General features: G+C 34.5%; 1 protein-coding gene across 2 annotated transcripts in view; it reads right to left on the bottom strand.

The window, feature by feature from the left end:
* The window catches only part of NCAM2 (neural cell adhesion molecule 2), a 488,709-nt gene that overhangs the window by 204,144 nt on the left and 269,123 nt on the right, over positions 1-15,442 (bottom strand). For both annotated transcript variants that reach the window (XM_087418188.1, XM_087418189.1), the window contains exons 2-4: positions 11,890-11,964; positions 8,558-8,764; positions 6,242-6,385 (exon numbers count right to left, since the gene is read on the bottom strand). In XM_087418188.1, the coding sequence (XP_087274314.1) occupies positions 6,242-6,385; positions 8,558-8,764; positions 11,890-11,964 (426 nt within the window). The remainder of the gene's footprint in view (positions 1-6,241; positions 6,386-8,557; positions 8,765-11,889; positions 11,965-15,442) is intronic.

Here is a 15,442-nt window from a genome sequence, read left to right on the forward strand (position 1 = left end):
AACAAATTCAAATCTGAAAGTAAAATGTAATTTCATGACTTCAATTTTTCCATTCCATACCGCCTTGCTACACCTTTTTTCTAAAATACATTCAAGACTTTATTTCCACATAAAATGGTTAGGCTATTATTTTCCCCTTGGTACTTTGAATGCAGAAATGATACACAAAAGACCAATGCGGAGGGATTAGATATTGCAGACATGAAAACGTTTTGACTGCAAATAAGTAGCAACTTGGGTATGGAAAAGGGTTAGAAAATTGATTGAATATCCTTCCTTACACAATAATTAAACTAATAATTCTGCATACCCTGAGGAGGCAGCTAAATGATACAAGAATATTCAAGTCACATAGAGGACATATAAAATGTTCATATCTCGAATTTATTTGAGGATTTTTTTTCTAAATGCAAGATAATCCATTTTAGGAATGAATAGATTAGACTTCATTAATTTTATTTCCAGATTCCATTTTATGTGTGAGTGTGTGCACATGCATACATACAAAAATAAGCTAATATAGAGCAGGCATTAGCTGATTGCTTAAAATAATCTGTCTAGCCTAAGCAGCGTCTCAGCCTGACAGTATTTTCCATAATCTCTCGCCTTAGTTTTTAATCATCACAATTTTGTTGTAGTGCTAAGACGTTTTCCCTTCTTATCAAGTAAAGATGTTCTGACATCTAGCCCTATTTTGAAAGATGTTGTAAAGGCAATATCCTAAATTTCATTAATTAATGCATCCACAGACATCATTGAACATCATCTGTTTGCCACGTACTGTATTTGAGACACTTTGGTGAATAAGAGAGACACATCCTCAACGATGTTGGGTCTTTTGGTCAAGTAGAAATGCCATTATTTCAAGCTGTCCACCTCTGAAATATTTACTCTTACACCATTAAACGTTACTTTTGGGATCTGTTCTGATGTTTGCTGTTCTTGCCCTTCTCTGCTGGCTTGATAGAGAGCTTAGGGCCAACACGGAAGCCACATGAGAAAAAGGTAGAGCTTCCCTCAGCTTGGATCACTGAATGGATGTGTGGGATAGAATCCTATCTCCGCCCTTGCTGCTAATTGGACTTTTCATAAGTGAGAAATAAACTTCTATGATATTAGGCAGTTTGGGGTCCAATTCAGATTTGGGGTTCATTTACCATACTAATTCCTTAATGCAAGGGGAGAAGTTTGGGCTAGAAATACAAATAGGGGAGTGATCATACTACAGGAGGTCATTAAAACAGGTAAGCAAGAGATAATTAATAGAGTGGAATTGTGTAGATTCAGAGCCTCCCTAAGAGAGAAAATATTGATTATAAAGCTACAGACACATGATTTTCAGCCCAAGAGGTATAAACTTTCCCATAATGTTTATTTCTTCTACAGATTGATCTTAAAAAGAGAGACAAAAATGTTTATATGGATGGTTTTCCCTGGTAAATTTTCTCACCAAAAGAAAGATTGGAGAGAAAGAAAGGCAATCTGTAAGAAATTTCAAAGTATAACTCACAATATGTTGGAGGAACGCAGAACTCCTAAAACCTAAAAATTCATAGTGGTTCAAAATCAATTAAACGATCCTCTATTCAAATGTGTGGCTGGAAATTAGAAGGAGAAGCATTTAGAAATAAAAAAGTTCAAATTTAGATAATGATGCACCTAATCAGACCTAGATCATTGTAATATTATATTTTCTAACTTACTAAAATATGTATCAATCCTTTAGCTATAATATTCTTTAATGGTTATAGTTTAAATAAGAAAAAAATAGTAAGGGGAAGCATTGTTTTAATCAGGAAGGAAATGCTTGATATAAAAAGGAGAAAGAACTAGAATTTACATAATACGTATTTTTGATGGGAATGAATCAATTTCTTCTAATTGCAAAATTTTAGTTTCAAATGGCCATCTTAATATAGCATTTCTACTGTCTGAGAGAAAACTATTAGAACATTAGGAAAACAGTAATTACCTGCTAAATCTAAATACATATCATTCTATGTGTTTAAGTATATAAAATTTTTCCACACAGAAAACAAACTACATGAAAATTGCTTGTTAAATTTTAAATATGTTTATAAAGTCCATGGAATGATGTTCACAAACTATCAAACCAATGTACATCATTAGTATGTGTTTGCAGAATACATTTGAAGAAAAGCGCTGCTTCAATCAATCACAAATAATAACAATGGATATCAGAACTATTTAACTATTAGAGATTATCTGTTTCTCTCATTGTACAGAAACCTAAGTTTTCATTATTGTAGAAAGAAAAATAAAGGAAATCAGATAGTATTCAATAAGGTAACCGCTTTATGCTTCTTTAAGCAGATTATGTTCTAAATTCTCTTTTCTTCTCATTCCACAGCCACTGATGGTCTGTCTCATCTATTCTTACAGCTTCAATTGCCATCTGTATTTTAAGACTCATAATTTTTCTTCAGATCAGACCGTTGTGTGAATTCCAGAACTGTTTAACAATCTACCAAATGTACCTACTGAGAAGGGTTGTAAGTACTTCAATCTCAGCATGTTTAAAATTTAGCTCACCACCTCCACCTGAAATTTCTCATATGGTACTCTCCAGTTCTGTCTTCACATATCTTCACATTGAGCTAGTTGCCCAAAGCAAATTCTACAAGTCATGGAACTATTCACCCAAGTCAAGTTCCTTGAGTCATCCTTGACTTCTCCATCTCCCTCAGTCTGCATATCCAACCACATCCCATGTGCTATCACTTCTCCCTTAATCATTACTTAGTCTAAATCTCCTTTTCTCTCAGCACTTATTTCATTAAGATTTGAGCAGTTCCCCGTGCCTGGATTTTTGCCTTGACTCCCATCAGTCTTCTAACTGAAGCACTAATATTCTTCTCAAATACATATCAGGTGATGTCACTGCCTTGATTGAAATCCTTTAGTGATGTCCCCTTTGGATAAATTCCAAACTCCTTAGCAGAGATATCAAGGCCATGTTGACTTGGCTCAACCTTCCTTTCCAGCTTCCTTTATTATTCCTTTATGAACAAATCTAGTTATATTTATCTATTAGAATGAGTATTCTAATTATACTTATTCATAAATTCTAATTATAATGAACTTATTCCAGTTTCTGAAAAGTGCCATTCATGTTCTCTTTCACCTTTGAGCCGCTGTATATGGTGTTCTCTTGTCCTGAGAAGTCCACACCATGCTTTGCCTGGCTCAGCCCCTTTCATATTTGAAAGTCACTTCTCACTTCAGCAAGCATCTTGGACACCCTCCTCTGCCCTCAGGAGTTTAGGTGTTCTTTTTTTATCATCCTCTATCACGGCATTTTCCTTATCATTGACCTCAACATACCTTGTCTTCACTGATCTATTTATCTTTTCCACTAGATTATTAGCATTTTGAAGGGAGTGAACTTGTTTATCTTGTTAAGCATAATTAACCACCATCTAGCATACTGGATGGCATATACCAGGTGTTCAATAACTGTCGAATGAATTTTTATACTCGAATTAGATTACATAAAAATTTTATTGAACAAGACGATTTTATCCACAGTTTTTGATGCATAAAGGGTCCTTCATTAGGGAATGATCAAAGCATTTGGGAAGTTTCAGAGATAACTTTCAAACTGGCTGAGGTTGAACAGGCATCTGCAATAGCATATCCCTCTATCAGAGTGACACAGAAGTCAGGATATTCAACTTTCATAACAAAATGTCACCTGTATTCCATAAATGCTTGGGATTCTTTAGCATATGGATCTCCTTTCAACAAGCAACATGGAAAACTTCCACTTCAAATATTCTGTGAGAATTTTATTTTTTTGTGAGGAAGACCAGCCCTGAGCTAACATCCGTTGCCAATCCTCCTCTTTTTGCTGAGGAAGATTGGCCTGGGGCTACCATCTGTGCCCATCTTCCTCTACTTTACATGGGATGCCGCCACAGCATGGCTTGACAAGCAGTGTGTCAGTGCGTGCCTGGGATCCGAACCCCGGGCCACCGCAGCAGGGCGTGCTCACTTAACCACTACGCCACCAGGCCAGCCCCTGTGAGAATTTTAATTCTGAATATCTGCCACACAGCTGCTACTGAAAGCATGGCTATTAAGATGGACATTTCCAAGCCTTCATTGTTTCATCTGGAGCCTCCTCACTTTACTCTCGTACCACATTAAGGCTTCAGAAAGTTACCTGGACACACTACATTATTCTAAATCCCTGTATATGTTCCTTTCATAGTTATAAACCTAATTTTATTCCATTAGTTTTAATAAAGGAACCAGATAAGGTATAATCAGGTAAAATATATTACTTCTTGTGAAGCCATCATGAACGTACAAATTGTTTGATAATGAACTCTGTGGCAAGTTCCTCCAATATTAAAAGGTTAGTAAAGTTTGTCCTTCCTCACAACTCACCTCCATCCTTTATATTCCAGAGTAGAAAACAAAAAAAAATCATACCCTTTTTTTATTTTGCCTGCCATGTTACATTTCATATTTAACTCTAGTCTAGTCACTTCACCTACATTGGGGTTTTGGTTCTAGATATAACCCGAATGCATATCATTTTGGTAAAACTGATTCCCAAGATTTGAAAACCTCAATGAGAAGGAGCAAGAAAATTAATGTCATTTATTGAGAACCTGATATATATAACCAAATAATTTATTCTTTCACAACAAATATTTATTATATGTCTAATGTCTTACTTAAAACTCACAACCATTGTTTAAAATGGGTATAATAATCCATTGTTTACAAATGAAGAATCTGAATTAGGTACTGAGCAGTTACAAAAGTTGTTCAAAGCTTCAGGGCCAAGGAAAGGAGTAGAGGGATAATGGAATTGCAGCTTCACATCAGTCCTCCTGGGATACTGGTAAAAAGTGGGGAAACTGCAGCAGAGAAGCGTCTCTCCTCCATTATCCCCACACTTGATCATCAATCTTTGCTTTGAGGTTTTTGTTCTATGTGTCTTTTAAAAGATATAATTCATTTCAAAACCTCCTTGTAATTAAGGTTTACAATAAACCAGATGTACACTTGAAACCTAAGATTAGGCAATCTGAAAATGTTTAGACATTGTCATTTAACTGCTGTAAAAGAACTGCCTTTTCTTTATTATTCAGGGGAAAAAAGCTGAAAATACATTGCACAATTTACTCATGCAATTTGTTAATAAAATCTAAAGCAGTTATTCTAAACTAGGAAACCAAGTATTATTTCTCATTATCTTATTATAATAGAAAAAAGAGTTTTAATCAATAACTGACAAGCATTGAAAATGCCAAGACCAGAAAAATTATCTCAAAATTAAAAAATGACTATTAAACATGATCACGAGAACTTCTCTGTACATATTCGAAAATAGATACTCTATGCTTTCTCTCTTTTATGCTGTAGAAGTTTCGTTTCAGAAACACAAAACGGAATCATCCGAGATGGAAAGTATTCAAAAGGATTCAATTATTTTGTACCTCTCTGCAATGCAGGTGCATTGAAAAATATTCTAAATTGAAAATGCTCCCAATGCACAATGGTAAAGTAGCATAATGTAAGCAAATTATGCTTTCAACTTCAGATGTCATATTATTCTGGAATTTTAGCTGAGTCTCAATCAAAATCTTGAAGACAATTTTAAGGAATGCACTTTTCTGTCTATTACCCATATGCATCTTACCATAATATTTAGAACATGTAGGTGTCTTTGAAAGAACACTGCCAGAATAATAAACAGGATTCATGTAGATATTATTTTAAGTTTACACATAGTGGGTCCATGGGATCATGTTTGAATTATAGTATGTAAAATTTGAAAGCATCTGGATTGATTCCTTCATATACTTAGCATCCTTGCACTGTTTGTATGTAATTTTTTCTTGAATAGAGCAGAGGTGAGCAAACTTTTTCAGTAAATCTCTAGATAATAACTATTTAGTCTTTCCAGGCCAAACCATCTGTGTCACAGCTGCTCAATCCTGTCCCCAAAGCAGCCATAGACAATATGTAACAATCAAGATTGCCTGTATTCTCACGACACCTTACAAAGACAGCAGAGGGGCTGAATTTGGCCTGAGGTCTGTAGTTTGCCAATTCCTAGTTTAGAGCTTTAAGGCTCTCAAAGTAGTTGTTTGACACTTAGGGTCAAAAACTCCAATTTCCATATTTGGTCAAGTAGATTCAGTCTTTTAAAAATTGCAATATTATTAGAACATATAACTTAGGGAGTTACCAAAATACTAACTGTCGGAAATAGCGGTGACTTCCTCGTTATGATACAACCAGCTGACAACAGGTGCGGGTGAACTGCTAACTCGGCAAACCACTTCTGCATTCTCTCCTTGTTTGAATTCTTGAGGAGACACCACTTCTCTGAAGGTGAGTTTTTCTGTTTCAAGAAAGTAAAACAAACCGTAAAAGTATTATCGCTTATTTCTTCCAATAATATTCCAGAATCTGTGTTGATTGATGCTATCATAAAATAATTAATTCAATCTACATCCTTTAAAATCTTAAATCAGATAATCTAATTCCTCTTCCTCGATAATTTCCAAAGTCCTTACAATGCCCAGGTCCCATATGAAGTAGAGTCAGCCCCACAGCTCTGATCCCAATTTCTCTTCTCTCTTCTTAGTCTCTGTTTTCCAGACAAACTGTCTGCTTTGCAATTCTTTGAATACTCCAGATGTGTTCTCACCCCAGGGTGTCCGCACTCCCTTAAATTCCTTCAGATTTCTGCCCAACCTCCACAGATAAAATAGTTCTCTCCCTTCTTACTTCAACTCTCCCTATCTCTCTACCCTACTTAATTTCCTTACTAAAGATTTCCGTAGCAGGTATAGCTAGCATCTACATTTTTTTAAGCTTACTTATTGTTTATCTGTCTTTATTCACTAAAATATAAGCATCAAGTGGCCAGTGACTTCTATTTTAGTCACTACTGAGTCTCTAGGACTTAGAATATTGTCTGCCATGTAGTGGAGACAATGCCTGTCTGTGCCTGTTGACACTCAACAGGCATGTTTAATGAATGAAGGAACATGGATATTTATGCTTGAGAAATTTTAAAAAATGTAATTCATTGTTTTTGCCAAAAAAAAATTTATTTCTCTACTTTCACCAATAAACACCAGGGCTGTTCCTTTGTATCATTTAAAGTAATAAAAAATATTTCCAAATGCTATGTCTATGAAATGACTGCTTCAATTCAATTTTTTTTTCTATTTATGAATAAGGTACAATAGGGGTCACATAAATAGGGAAAATATCTTTCCTTGAAGATCTTAGAAACTAATAGGGGGGAAAAAAAGCCAGAGCAGGAAAAATGAGGGCAACCAAGTGTCAACAAATTGCCCTGGTCATCAAAGGGGAAGTCATGCTGTGGAAATGCTTTTGGCTTTTTTTTTTTTCATATCTTATTTCTAGAATAATAAAAAACAAAGCTATAAAGAAAGAGATGCCTTATGAGCTAGTATTCTAAAAAATTTTATAATTTTACACTGGTAGAAATGCTAACAATCACATGTTAATTGTAAGGCATTGTTCTAAGCATTTTGTGCAATATTAATTAACATAGTCCTCAAAACAACTGTATACAGGAGGTAGGTACTACTATTATTACACTCATTTTATAGACGAAGAAACTAAAGACAGAAAGGTTAGGCAATTGCTTGAGGCCACAAAAGTGACAGAGCCTTAGAGTCAACAGGCTTCACAAAGTATCCCTAAACAGGTTAATGATTCCTAAACGTGAGAAGGGGAAGGGCATGTAGGAAGCAGTTGATCTCAAGTCACAGGATGAAGTGGAAGTGTGGGAAAGCTTGTCAAGGAAAAGGCCTGGTGGTGAAGACTAGGTAGTAATCTCCACTAAATGAGTTTTCAGCTTTTTCTCTGTCTACTCAAGCTCACCGACCCTTCCCTAATTCTCATTTGAGACGGCTCACTGCTATCACATATGTAATTTCATTTGTTCTCATCATGACTTTTTATTTTAGAGTGAAAAAGTACTCCCAATAAATTTCATACCATTAAATAAATGACTGCTTTCTTTTTACCCAACAGATTCTTAACGGCCTGAGAAAACTGAAACATTTTCATCTATATCATTTAACCAACAGAAGTGGCTCCATCTATATGCTTATAATCAACTACTACCTTTTTTCTATTCTATTTGAATGATGCACTACGGTAATATATAAACACAAGTCATGTGCCCTATAATGACGTTTCGAGTAAAGACGGACCCCATAAAGGACAGTGTGCCCTAAGATTAGCACCATATAGCCTAGGTGTGTAGCAGGATATACCATCTAGGTTTGTGTAAGTGCACTCTATGATGTTCGCACAATGACGAAATCGGCTAATGCTGCATTCCTCAGACTGTATCCCCTTCCTTAAGCGACACATGACTGTAAGCTGATATCCGTAATGGTCCTGGAACACTGCCTCGCACATAGTTTCTTAATGAGTGCAGTTTTTACTGTTAAATACATTTTATTTTCCTTGAATTTATATAACACTACTGTTTCAATCAACTAAAACTTATAGATACGTGACTTACGGTAAATTTCCAAAACAACTGTGGCTTCTTGTGTCTGTCCTTTGGCATCTGTTGCTTGACAACGATATATCCCTGCATCTTCTATATTTGCGTTGTAGATGGTTAATCGTGACCTAACACCTTCCTTCTGCACCACTACCCTCTGTGTTGAAATGATCTTCTCTCCTTGAGGATTATACCAATCTATACTCTCAGGTTCACCAATTGCTGTAAAAAGCCATGGAAAAGAAATGTTTGAAAATATGTTTCAAGTGTTTGGGCATTAGCACTTACTGTTATGTTACGACTTTTAACAATTCAGGAAACAACGCAAATAACAGAAGACTGGAAATCTGAAAATCTTACAAAATTTAAAGTAAGCACAAATGTTAACACACATGTTCATCCTTGTTTATCCAACGTTGAGGAATAAATCCCATTTTTGGTAAGCAAAATCCAAAAGTTCCATAGGAAACATGCAGTATGATATTTAACCTTGATAGCTGAAACTTTACCATAGCAATGTATGGATCATTACTACACTTAAGCTATGAAACTGGCTTGGTCCCTGAGTCAGACATAAATTATACTGGATAGATATGTCTGAACAGAAACATGATTACTGACATGATTGCACCTGCTCAACTCTCTTTTTTGCTAGGATCAGGAGATAGTACTTTTTTCCCTGATAAAGCAGAGCTCATAAAAATGTAAATCTTATAAAAAATAAACTTTGGCTTTTGATAATAGCGAATTTTGAATTAATTTCCTAAGTTGTTAAACTTGTACAGATAAGGCCAATGACTATTTTTAAAATGGAGCACTAATCTCTTTTCCCAACTGAAATGAGTAGTTTCATCATTTTAATCTAAAACCGTTAACTATTTAATCATATGATAATTAGAATGCATTGAAATGATACTTACACTGCTAGGCAATTACAACCAAATCATTACAGGGTAAACATTTATTTAAGTTTTCCAATTCAGAATCTAGGTTATTATCCTCTTAAAAGCTAAAGCTTCTTGTGTTTGCTTTTAGTCACCAAAAGGAAGTATTTCACCTAATTACTTGGAGATAATTTGTGAAGCTGCCTACACTGTCAACTCAAAAGTATCGGGGGAAAACACAAAAAGTTAACTAACATCTGCAGGACCTCTTTGAAGAAAATTGTTCCTTGTTATTTTTTTGCCAAGAAATGGTTTTAGAAACAAATTATTCTTCTTTCTATATCAAATTAGACAGTCTTGAGCAAAAAGTATAAAAGAAAGTTAGTTAAATCCTTGGTGGATCTTAGTTACATTATCTTCAGTTTTTCTGAAAAGAATCATGAAACCATAGTGGTTATAGGATAATTCACTTAGGGGAGGTGTTTGCTTTAATAATATGACACACTCTTATTTAGCTCTCTGAGGATCTGACTACCTTCAAGTTTAAATTTAAGACATACTCATTTTATTGAGCTTTAGATGCCTATGTTTTAGGGTGTTAGGAAACTTGAGAGTCATATCAACATAGTCAGCACTGTAGTATAAAAATATACTCAAGCATTCTGATTTGCATGGGTTTCCTACATCTTTATTTTTCGATTTTTGTTTGACTACTAGATTTAACATAAATAAGGCCACTTCCATGACAACAGTACAGCTCTTGGTTACGCATCTTTATATAAAAGGAAAAAAATGTTTATTTTGTCTTATTATTAAGAGCAAAACAGTACCACTGAATGATGTTAATTCATCCTTTTAAATTATGTCTTAATTTGACCTTATATAATGCATACAGAGGCAATTACATATATAATTTATATAATTGTAACATGCAAACCCAACAAAATAATACAATTTCGTTTTATCTTCAAAACTTATTTTAAACTATTTCTTTATTCTGTGATTACGCAATACAATTGTGTGTGTGCACGTGTGCATTTGTGTATATAAAATATGGATTAGATTTAGAAACAATGACCTACATTCTTATGCCAAAGCTCTGCTGACACAAGAAATGATATTGAACCAATCTCTCTTTTGCTCTCTGAATTTCTATTTGTTAATATACAACAGTATGTATCAATAGACCTCTCAATTCAGACCTTTAAGAAGGCAAATACAAGAAGAATCATAGTCTCTATTAGTTTTTCATAAGATGTGATATATATATGCTACATATAATATATAAATATGTTATTATAACTATATATTTTTATTAGTTTTAATAATAATTTAAATAAGCCTTGCCAATCTCAAGACAACTTTTATACTGCATTTTATGTCAGAAATGTCTATTTTAATCCAATTTTGAACTGTTAAAGTATAATCAGAAATGGAAACAACTTTAAAAGAATTTAAAAAGCAATTTGGGCACTAAATAAATACTTTTTGAAACTTCAGGTATGAAGGCTTGTATGCATAAAAATGAATATGATGAATCTAAATAGAAGTAGAATGTCTTCACTTGTGAGTGCAACAGTATGTTCAATTAGAATTTGATGTTTAACTATCTAAATGTCTTCTGAAAAAATTTTGCATGTGCATGATTAAACCAAATGAGGTCCATATAATTTCTCTTAAGCATTATGAAATATAATACTTTTGATTAAGAGTCACAAAAATTTTGCAAAAGTCTCCTGAATTAAATAACTATCTACTTTAAAAAAAAAAAAGATTCATGAAGCTGGCCTGGTGGCATAGTGGTTAAGTTTGCGTGCTCTGCTTCAGGGGCCTGGGGTTCATGGGTTCTGATCCTGGGCGCTGACCTACACACCACTCATCGAGCCGTGATGTGGCAGCATCCCACATGCAAAATAGAGGAATATTGGCACAGATGTTAGCTCAGTGCCAATCTTCCTCACCAAAAATAAATAAATAAAATAAATAAATAAATAAATAAAATTCATTTTTTATAGGGATAGATTTGATTTGATTTGTCCTAAAATCTTCATTCAGGTGTAACTATAGTGCAGTGTGCCATATCTAATTTATTCATTGCATATATACAAAAATGATTCAGTTATAATATTTACATTCATCCTAATATTACTATTTAGACAGGAATAATATTTGAATTGATTTAAGTGATTGTGCCTACATTATATTTGATAATAAGTTATCTTCAAAATAAATGAGCTAGTTTGACAGTCAAAATTAATAACTTGAAATTAACAGAAATAAAATTCATAGTGTTTAATACACAAAATATGATTATTAACACTTTTCCAATCATTATAAACCCAACGATAATATAAGTTTTTATTTTCAGAGAACCGAATTTTTCACTACTTAAATTTTGCTATATTATATTAAATAATTAAAACACAAAACAAGTTATCTGAAAATATTTGTAGAAATACATACCTGTACATGTGAAGAATTTAGATTCGCCCACACTAAGCTCTACTTTGCTAAGTGAAATTGTCACTTGAAGAAGAGCTGAAAAAAATATTTGAGTAACAATTAATTACGGTTTTAACACAACTTCTAAGATTTTATTACATGATCTATGTAAACCACATGATACAAACAGCAATTATTTTCCCCCCAATTTTTTATTACGTGTTAAAGAGAAAACAAAGTTTTGTAAAACCCTAATAACATTATGTCTGTTACATGATTATGCACTTCACAACCAGACCAAAGAGAGGACTTATTCAAGCTAATATTTTGAAATTTGTTTGTCAAGTAAATAAGCAAAATACTCAGCTGTTTCATATTTACATGCTTGGTCTATACGTGCTACCAGATAGGGCAATAGCTAACGAAAATTTTTGCACAACATCTGAGACCTGTTTAAAAGAGTAAAATCTTACACTGTTATTACAACAATAAAAATATAAATAAACTACATGTTGACTGTCTACTAAAATATTTCCATGAAAGGAGGCACACACAGGAAAGAGAGGGAACATTGAATAGGGAAAGGTGAATGAACACATCACAAGAAAAATAAGCTAAGCGAAGCAACTCGGATAATGACAATAATATAAAGGAGATATTCAATAAGTTTGTTGTCAAATTTGAAATAAAATAGCTGAGTATTCTAGACTTTTAGAAGCTAATTAAAATTATGTTCTAATACAAATTGAAAGACTTATATTTCTAATAATATGGTGGACAGGATAGTGTGACCGCTCCCCAAAACACTGTCCCACCATCCCTTGCTTCTAGAAATGCATAGCTGAGCTTCCAAGTAAAGTAATAGAGCCTCAAGAGAAAAAGTGGAGAAAAATCGAAAAACTAGAGTACAAGCCGACTCTGGGAATTTGTGAATCACAGTAACCCAAAGGTGCACAGATTGAACATAGACAGAATACAAGCTTGTCTAGAAAAGGGGTGCTATAGAACACCAGATAACTCCGGGCCAGAATAAGATTCCCCCTTGGTATGATAAAGGTATAGAATAAATCAGCCCACTGCCAAAAGGGCCATGACAAGGAGAGCTGTCTTTCCTGGCCTGTGTAGGGGGAAAATTTTTTGTTGTTAGTGCCGTCCAGTCCATTCCAACTCCTAGCGACCCTGTGTACAGCAGAGCGGAAACCTGGCCTGTTTTTTTGCAAAATTCTCTCACCTTCCAGCCTATATCAGACAATACTCCACTGCTATTCAGAGGGTTTTCATGGCCAATTTTTTCAGAATTGGGTGGCTAGGTCCTTCTTTGTAGTCTGGGAGCTCTGCTGAAAGCTGTCCCTCACGGGTGATCCTGCTGGTATGTGAAATACTGGTGGCATAGCTCTCAGCATCATAGCAACAAGCAGCCACCACAGTGTGACAACGGACAGATGGGTGGTGTGGTTCCCTGACCAGGAAATGAACGAGGACCCAGACCGAGGTGAGATCGTGGAATCCTCACCACCAGGGCTGGCTAGTGGGAAAATGTTTCTCCTTAAATAGATTAACCACAGTTCTGCCATGTCCCAGGTTTGAGGTTTTAATTATAAACACGTGTTCTTTGGGCAACCTCAAGCTGAGAAATTAAACTAAAAAGCAGTGTCACATGGTAGGGCTCACAGCTAAATGGCAGAAGTAAACATAAATCCTGTTCAGAGTAACTACATCGTCAGCCCTGACTGCTCAAGATTTTTATAAAGAAAGCTCTCTTTAACCTAAACTCACATTGTGACATTATACAATACATGGTGAAACAAGGCACTGTGAGCAAGAGCCAGGTGAAGCAACCAATAGGAGAAATAGATCCAAGAAATTTCAAAAAATGGAATTAGATTAAGAATGTACCATAACTATGTTGAAAAAGTTTAAAGAAATAAAATGTGGAATCAAAAACATGAGAAAGGAAGAAAATATTTATCAAGAAAGACTTGTCAACATGTTGTTAAGCTCTTTAAAATATGTTTCCTTGTAATCCCCATCATCAATTGATAAATTCCTTCTTTTTCTGGAAACCTCTCTGGGAAACTTAGGCTGGGCTACATGGCTTTCTTCTCTCCTCTCAATCTTGGATCCTATTTTTATTCATAGTTCCTTTTTACTCAGAGAGTGCTTGGCACATTACAGCGATCAACAAGTGTTCGAGTAAGTCTAATATTTCAGAGACGAGCGATCAGGTTTGGGGGATCCACAATTCTGGGCATGTGGTCGGGGCTTTTATAAATTGGGGAAGTTCGGACTTATCTATGGTTAGAAGGAAAGGAGGCAGAAAATAGGTTATATGGTTAAAAGAAAAGAGGGAATTGTGATTTTGTTCCTCTTTTCTTTCCTCCCTCTACCTTCTCCTTTAAGACATCATCTTATTTCATGGCATCGACTTCCTTTTCTCTTTGAATCTTCAGTCTGCACTTTCCCAAAATCTAATACTGCAATTTCCAACCGTCAGCTAGTATTCAGTCGGATACCATAATTTAATTTCAAACTTTCTATGTGCAAACTGAACCCATTCCCCTTCTACCCAAAATTACTCAGTATTCATATTCCATTTTTGGTCACCATCAATCAATTTTTGAGTCTTGGAGATGTAACTTCTGAAATATCACTTGTATGCATTCTTGTTTATTTCCAACACTCTTTCCCTAACACATGCACTCATGAACTTTAATCTGAGATTTATTTTAATCGGAGATAGTGACATATCAGATTCCATATTTCTTTTTCTGACTTTTATCTCTTTACTCTCTCTTCCCGTGGAAGTATTTCTCAGGCTGTTGCAAGCATAAGTTTCTAAAACTATTTAATTTCACCTGCCTACTCAAAAGTCTTCAAAGCAGATTTGCTTTGTCAAATTAATTAATTATCATAAAAATTTTAATTGAAAGAAAACTTACCTTTCCAAGTTTACTTCCAATTACTCCTTCCCAATGCTTCTGCTGCTATCGACAACTACAGTTAATTATCCTTGCTCCTTCTCCCCTGACTCACCCTTTCAACCACTCTGCATTTGCTCAAACTATTTCCTCTGCCTTCATCTCCCTTTCTCACATCTCCATATAGCTGACCACATTCTATCTTCAAAACAAAACTAAAATATCAATAACTTCACAAAACATTCTTTGAGAGCCTCATCTAAGCATCAACAAATAAATATCTTTGATCAGTAGGCATTTTCACCAAACAAATGAAACTTACATTGTTGATAATTATATTTACTTCTCTCCTTTATTTAAATGTAAATTCCTAGAGGTGAAGGCTCATCAACCTCACTTTTGTTTCTCCTCTATAAATACGTGGCAGAATAATGGACAAACACAAAGAGCCTATTACACACTAAGTACAGAACATTAACAGTATTAACAATATAAAATTTTGGAATGACTTCATTGTCTTAAATTGGATTTAAGGATATCAGAGAGTTTGAGCAGTCTGCCAAATATTACTTAAATAATTCCCACCTTTGACCTTTGAAGTAAATTTGATTTTTTAAGAAAAGTTTATAGAAAAGACAAAACTTGAAATATGTAGG

Source organism: Ceratotherium simum, chromosome 27 (assembly GCF_057802395.1).
Source record: "Ceratotherium simum simum isolate JZ-2026a chromosome 27, ASM5780239v1, whole genome shotgun sequence".
In the NCBI taxonomy this organism is placed as follows: Eukaryota; Metazoa; Chordata; class Mammalia; order Perissodactyla; family Rhinocerotidae; genus Ceratotherium; species Ceratotherium simum.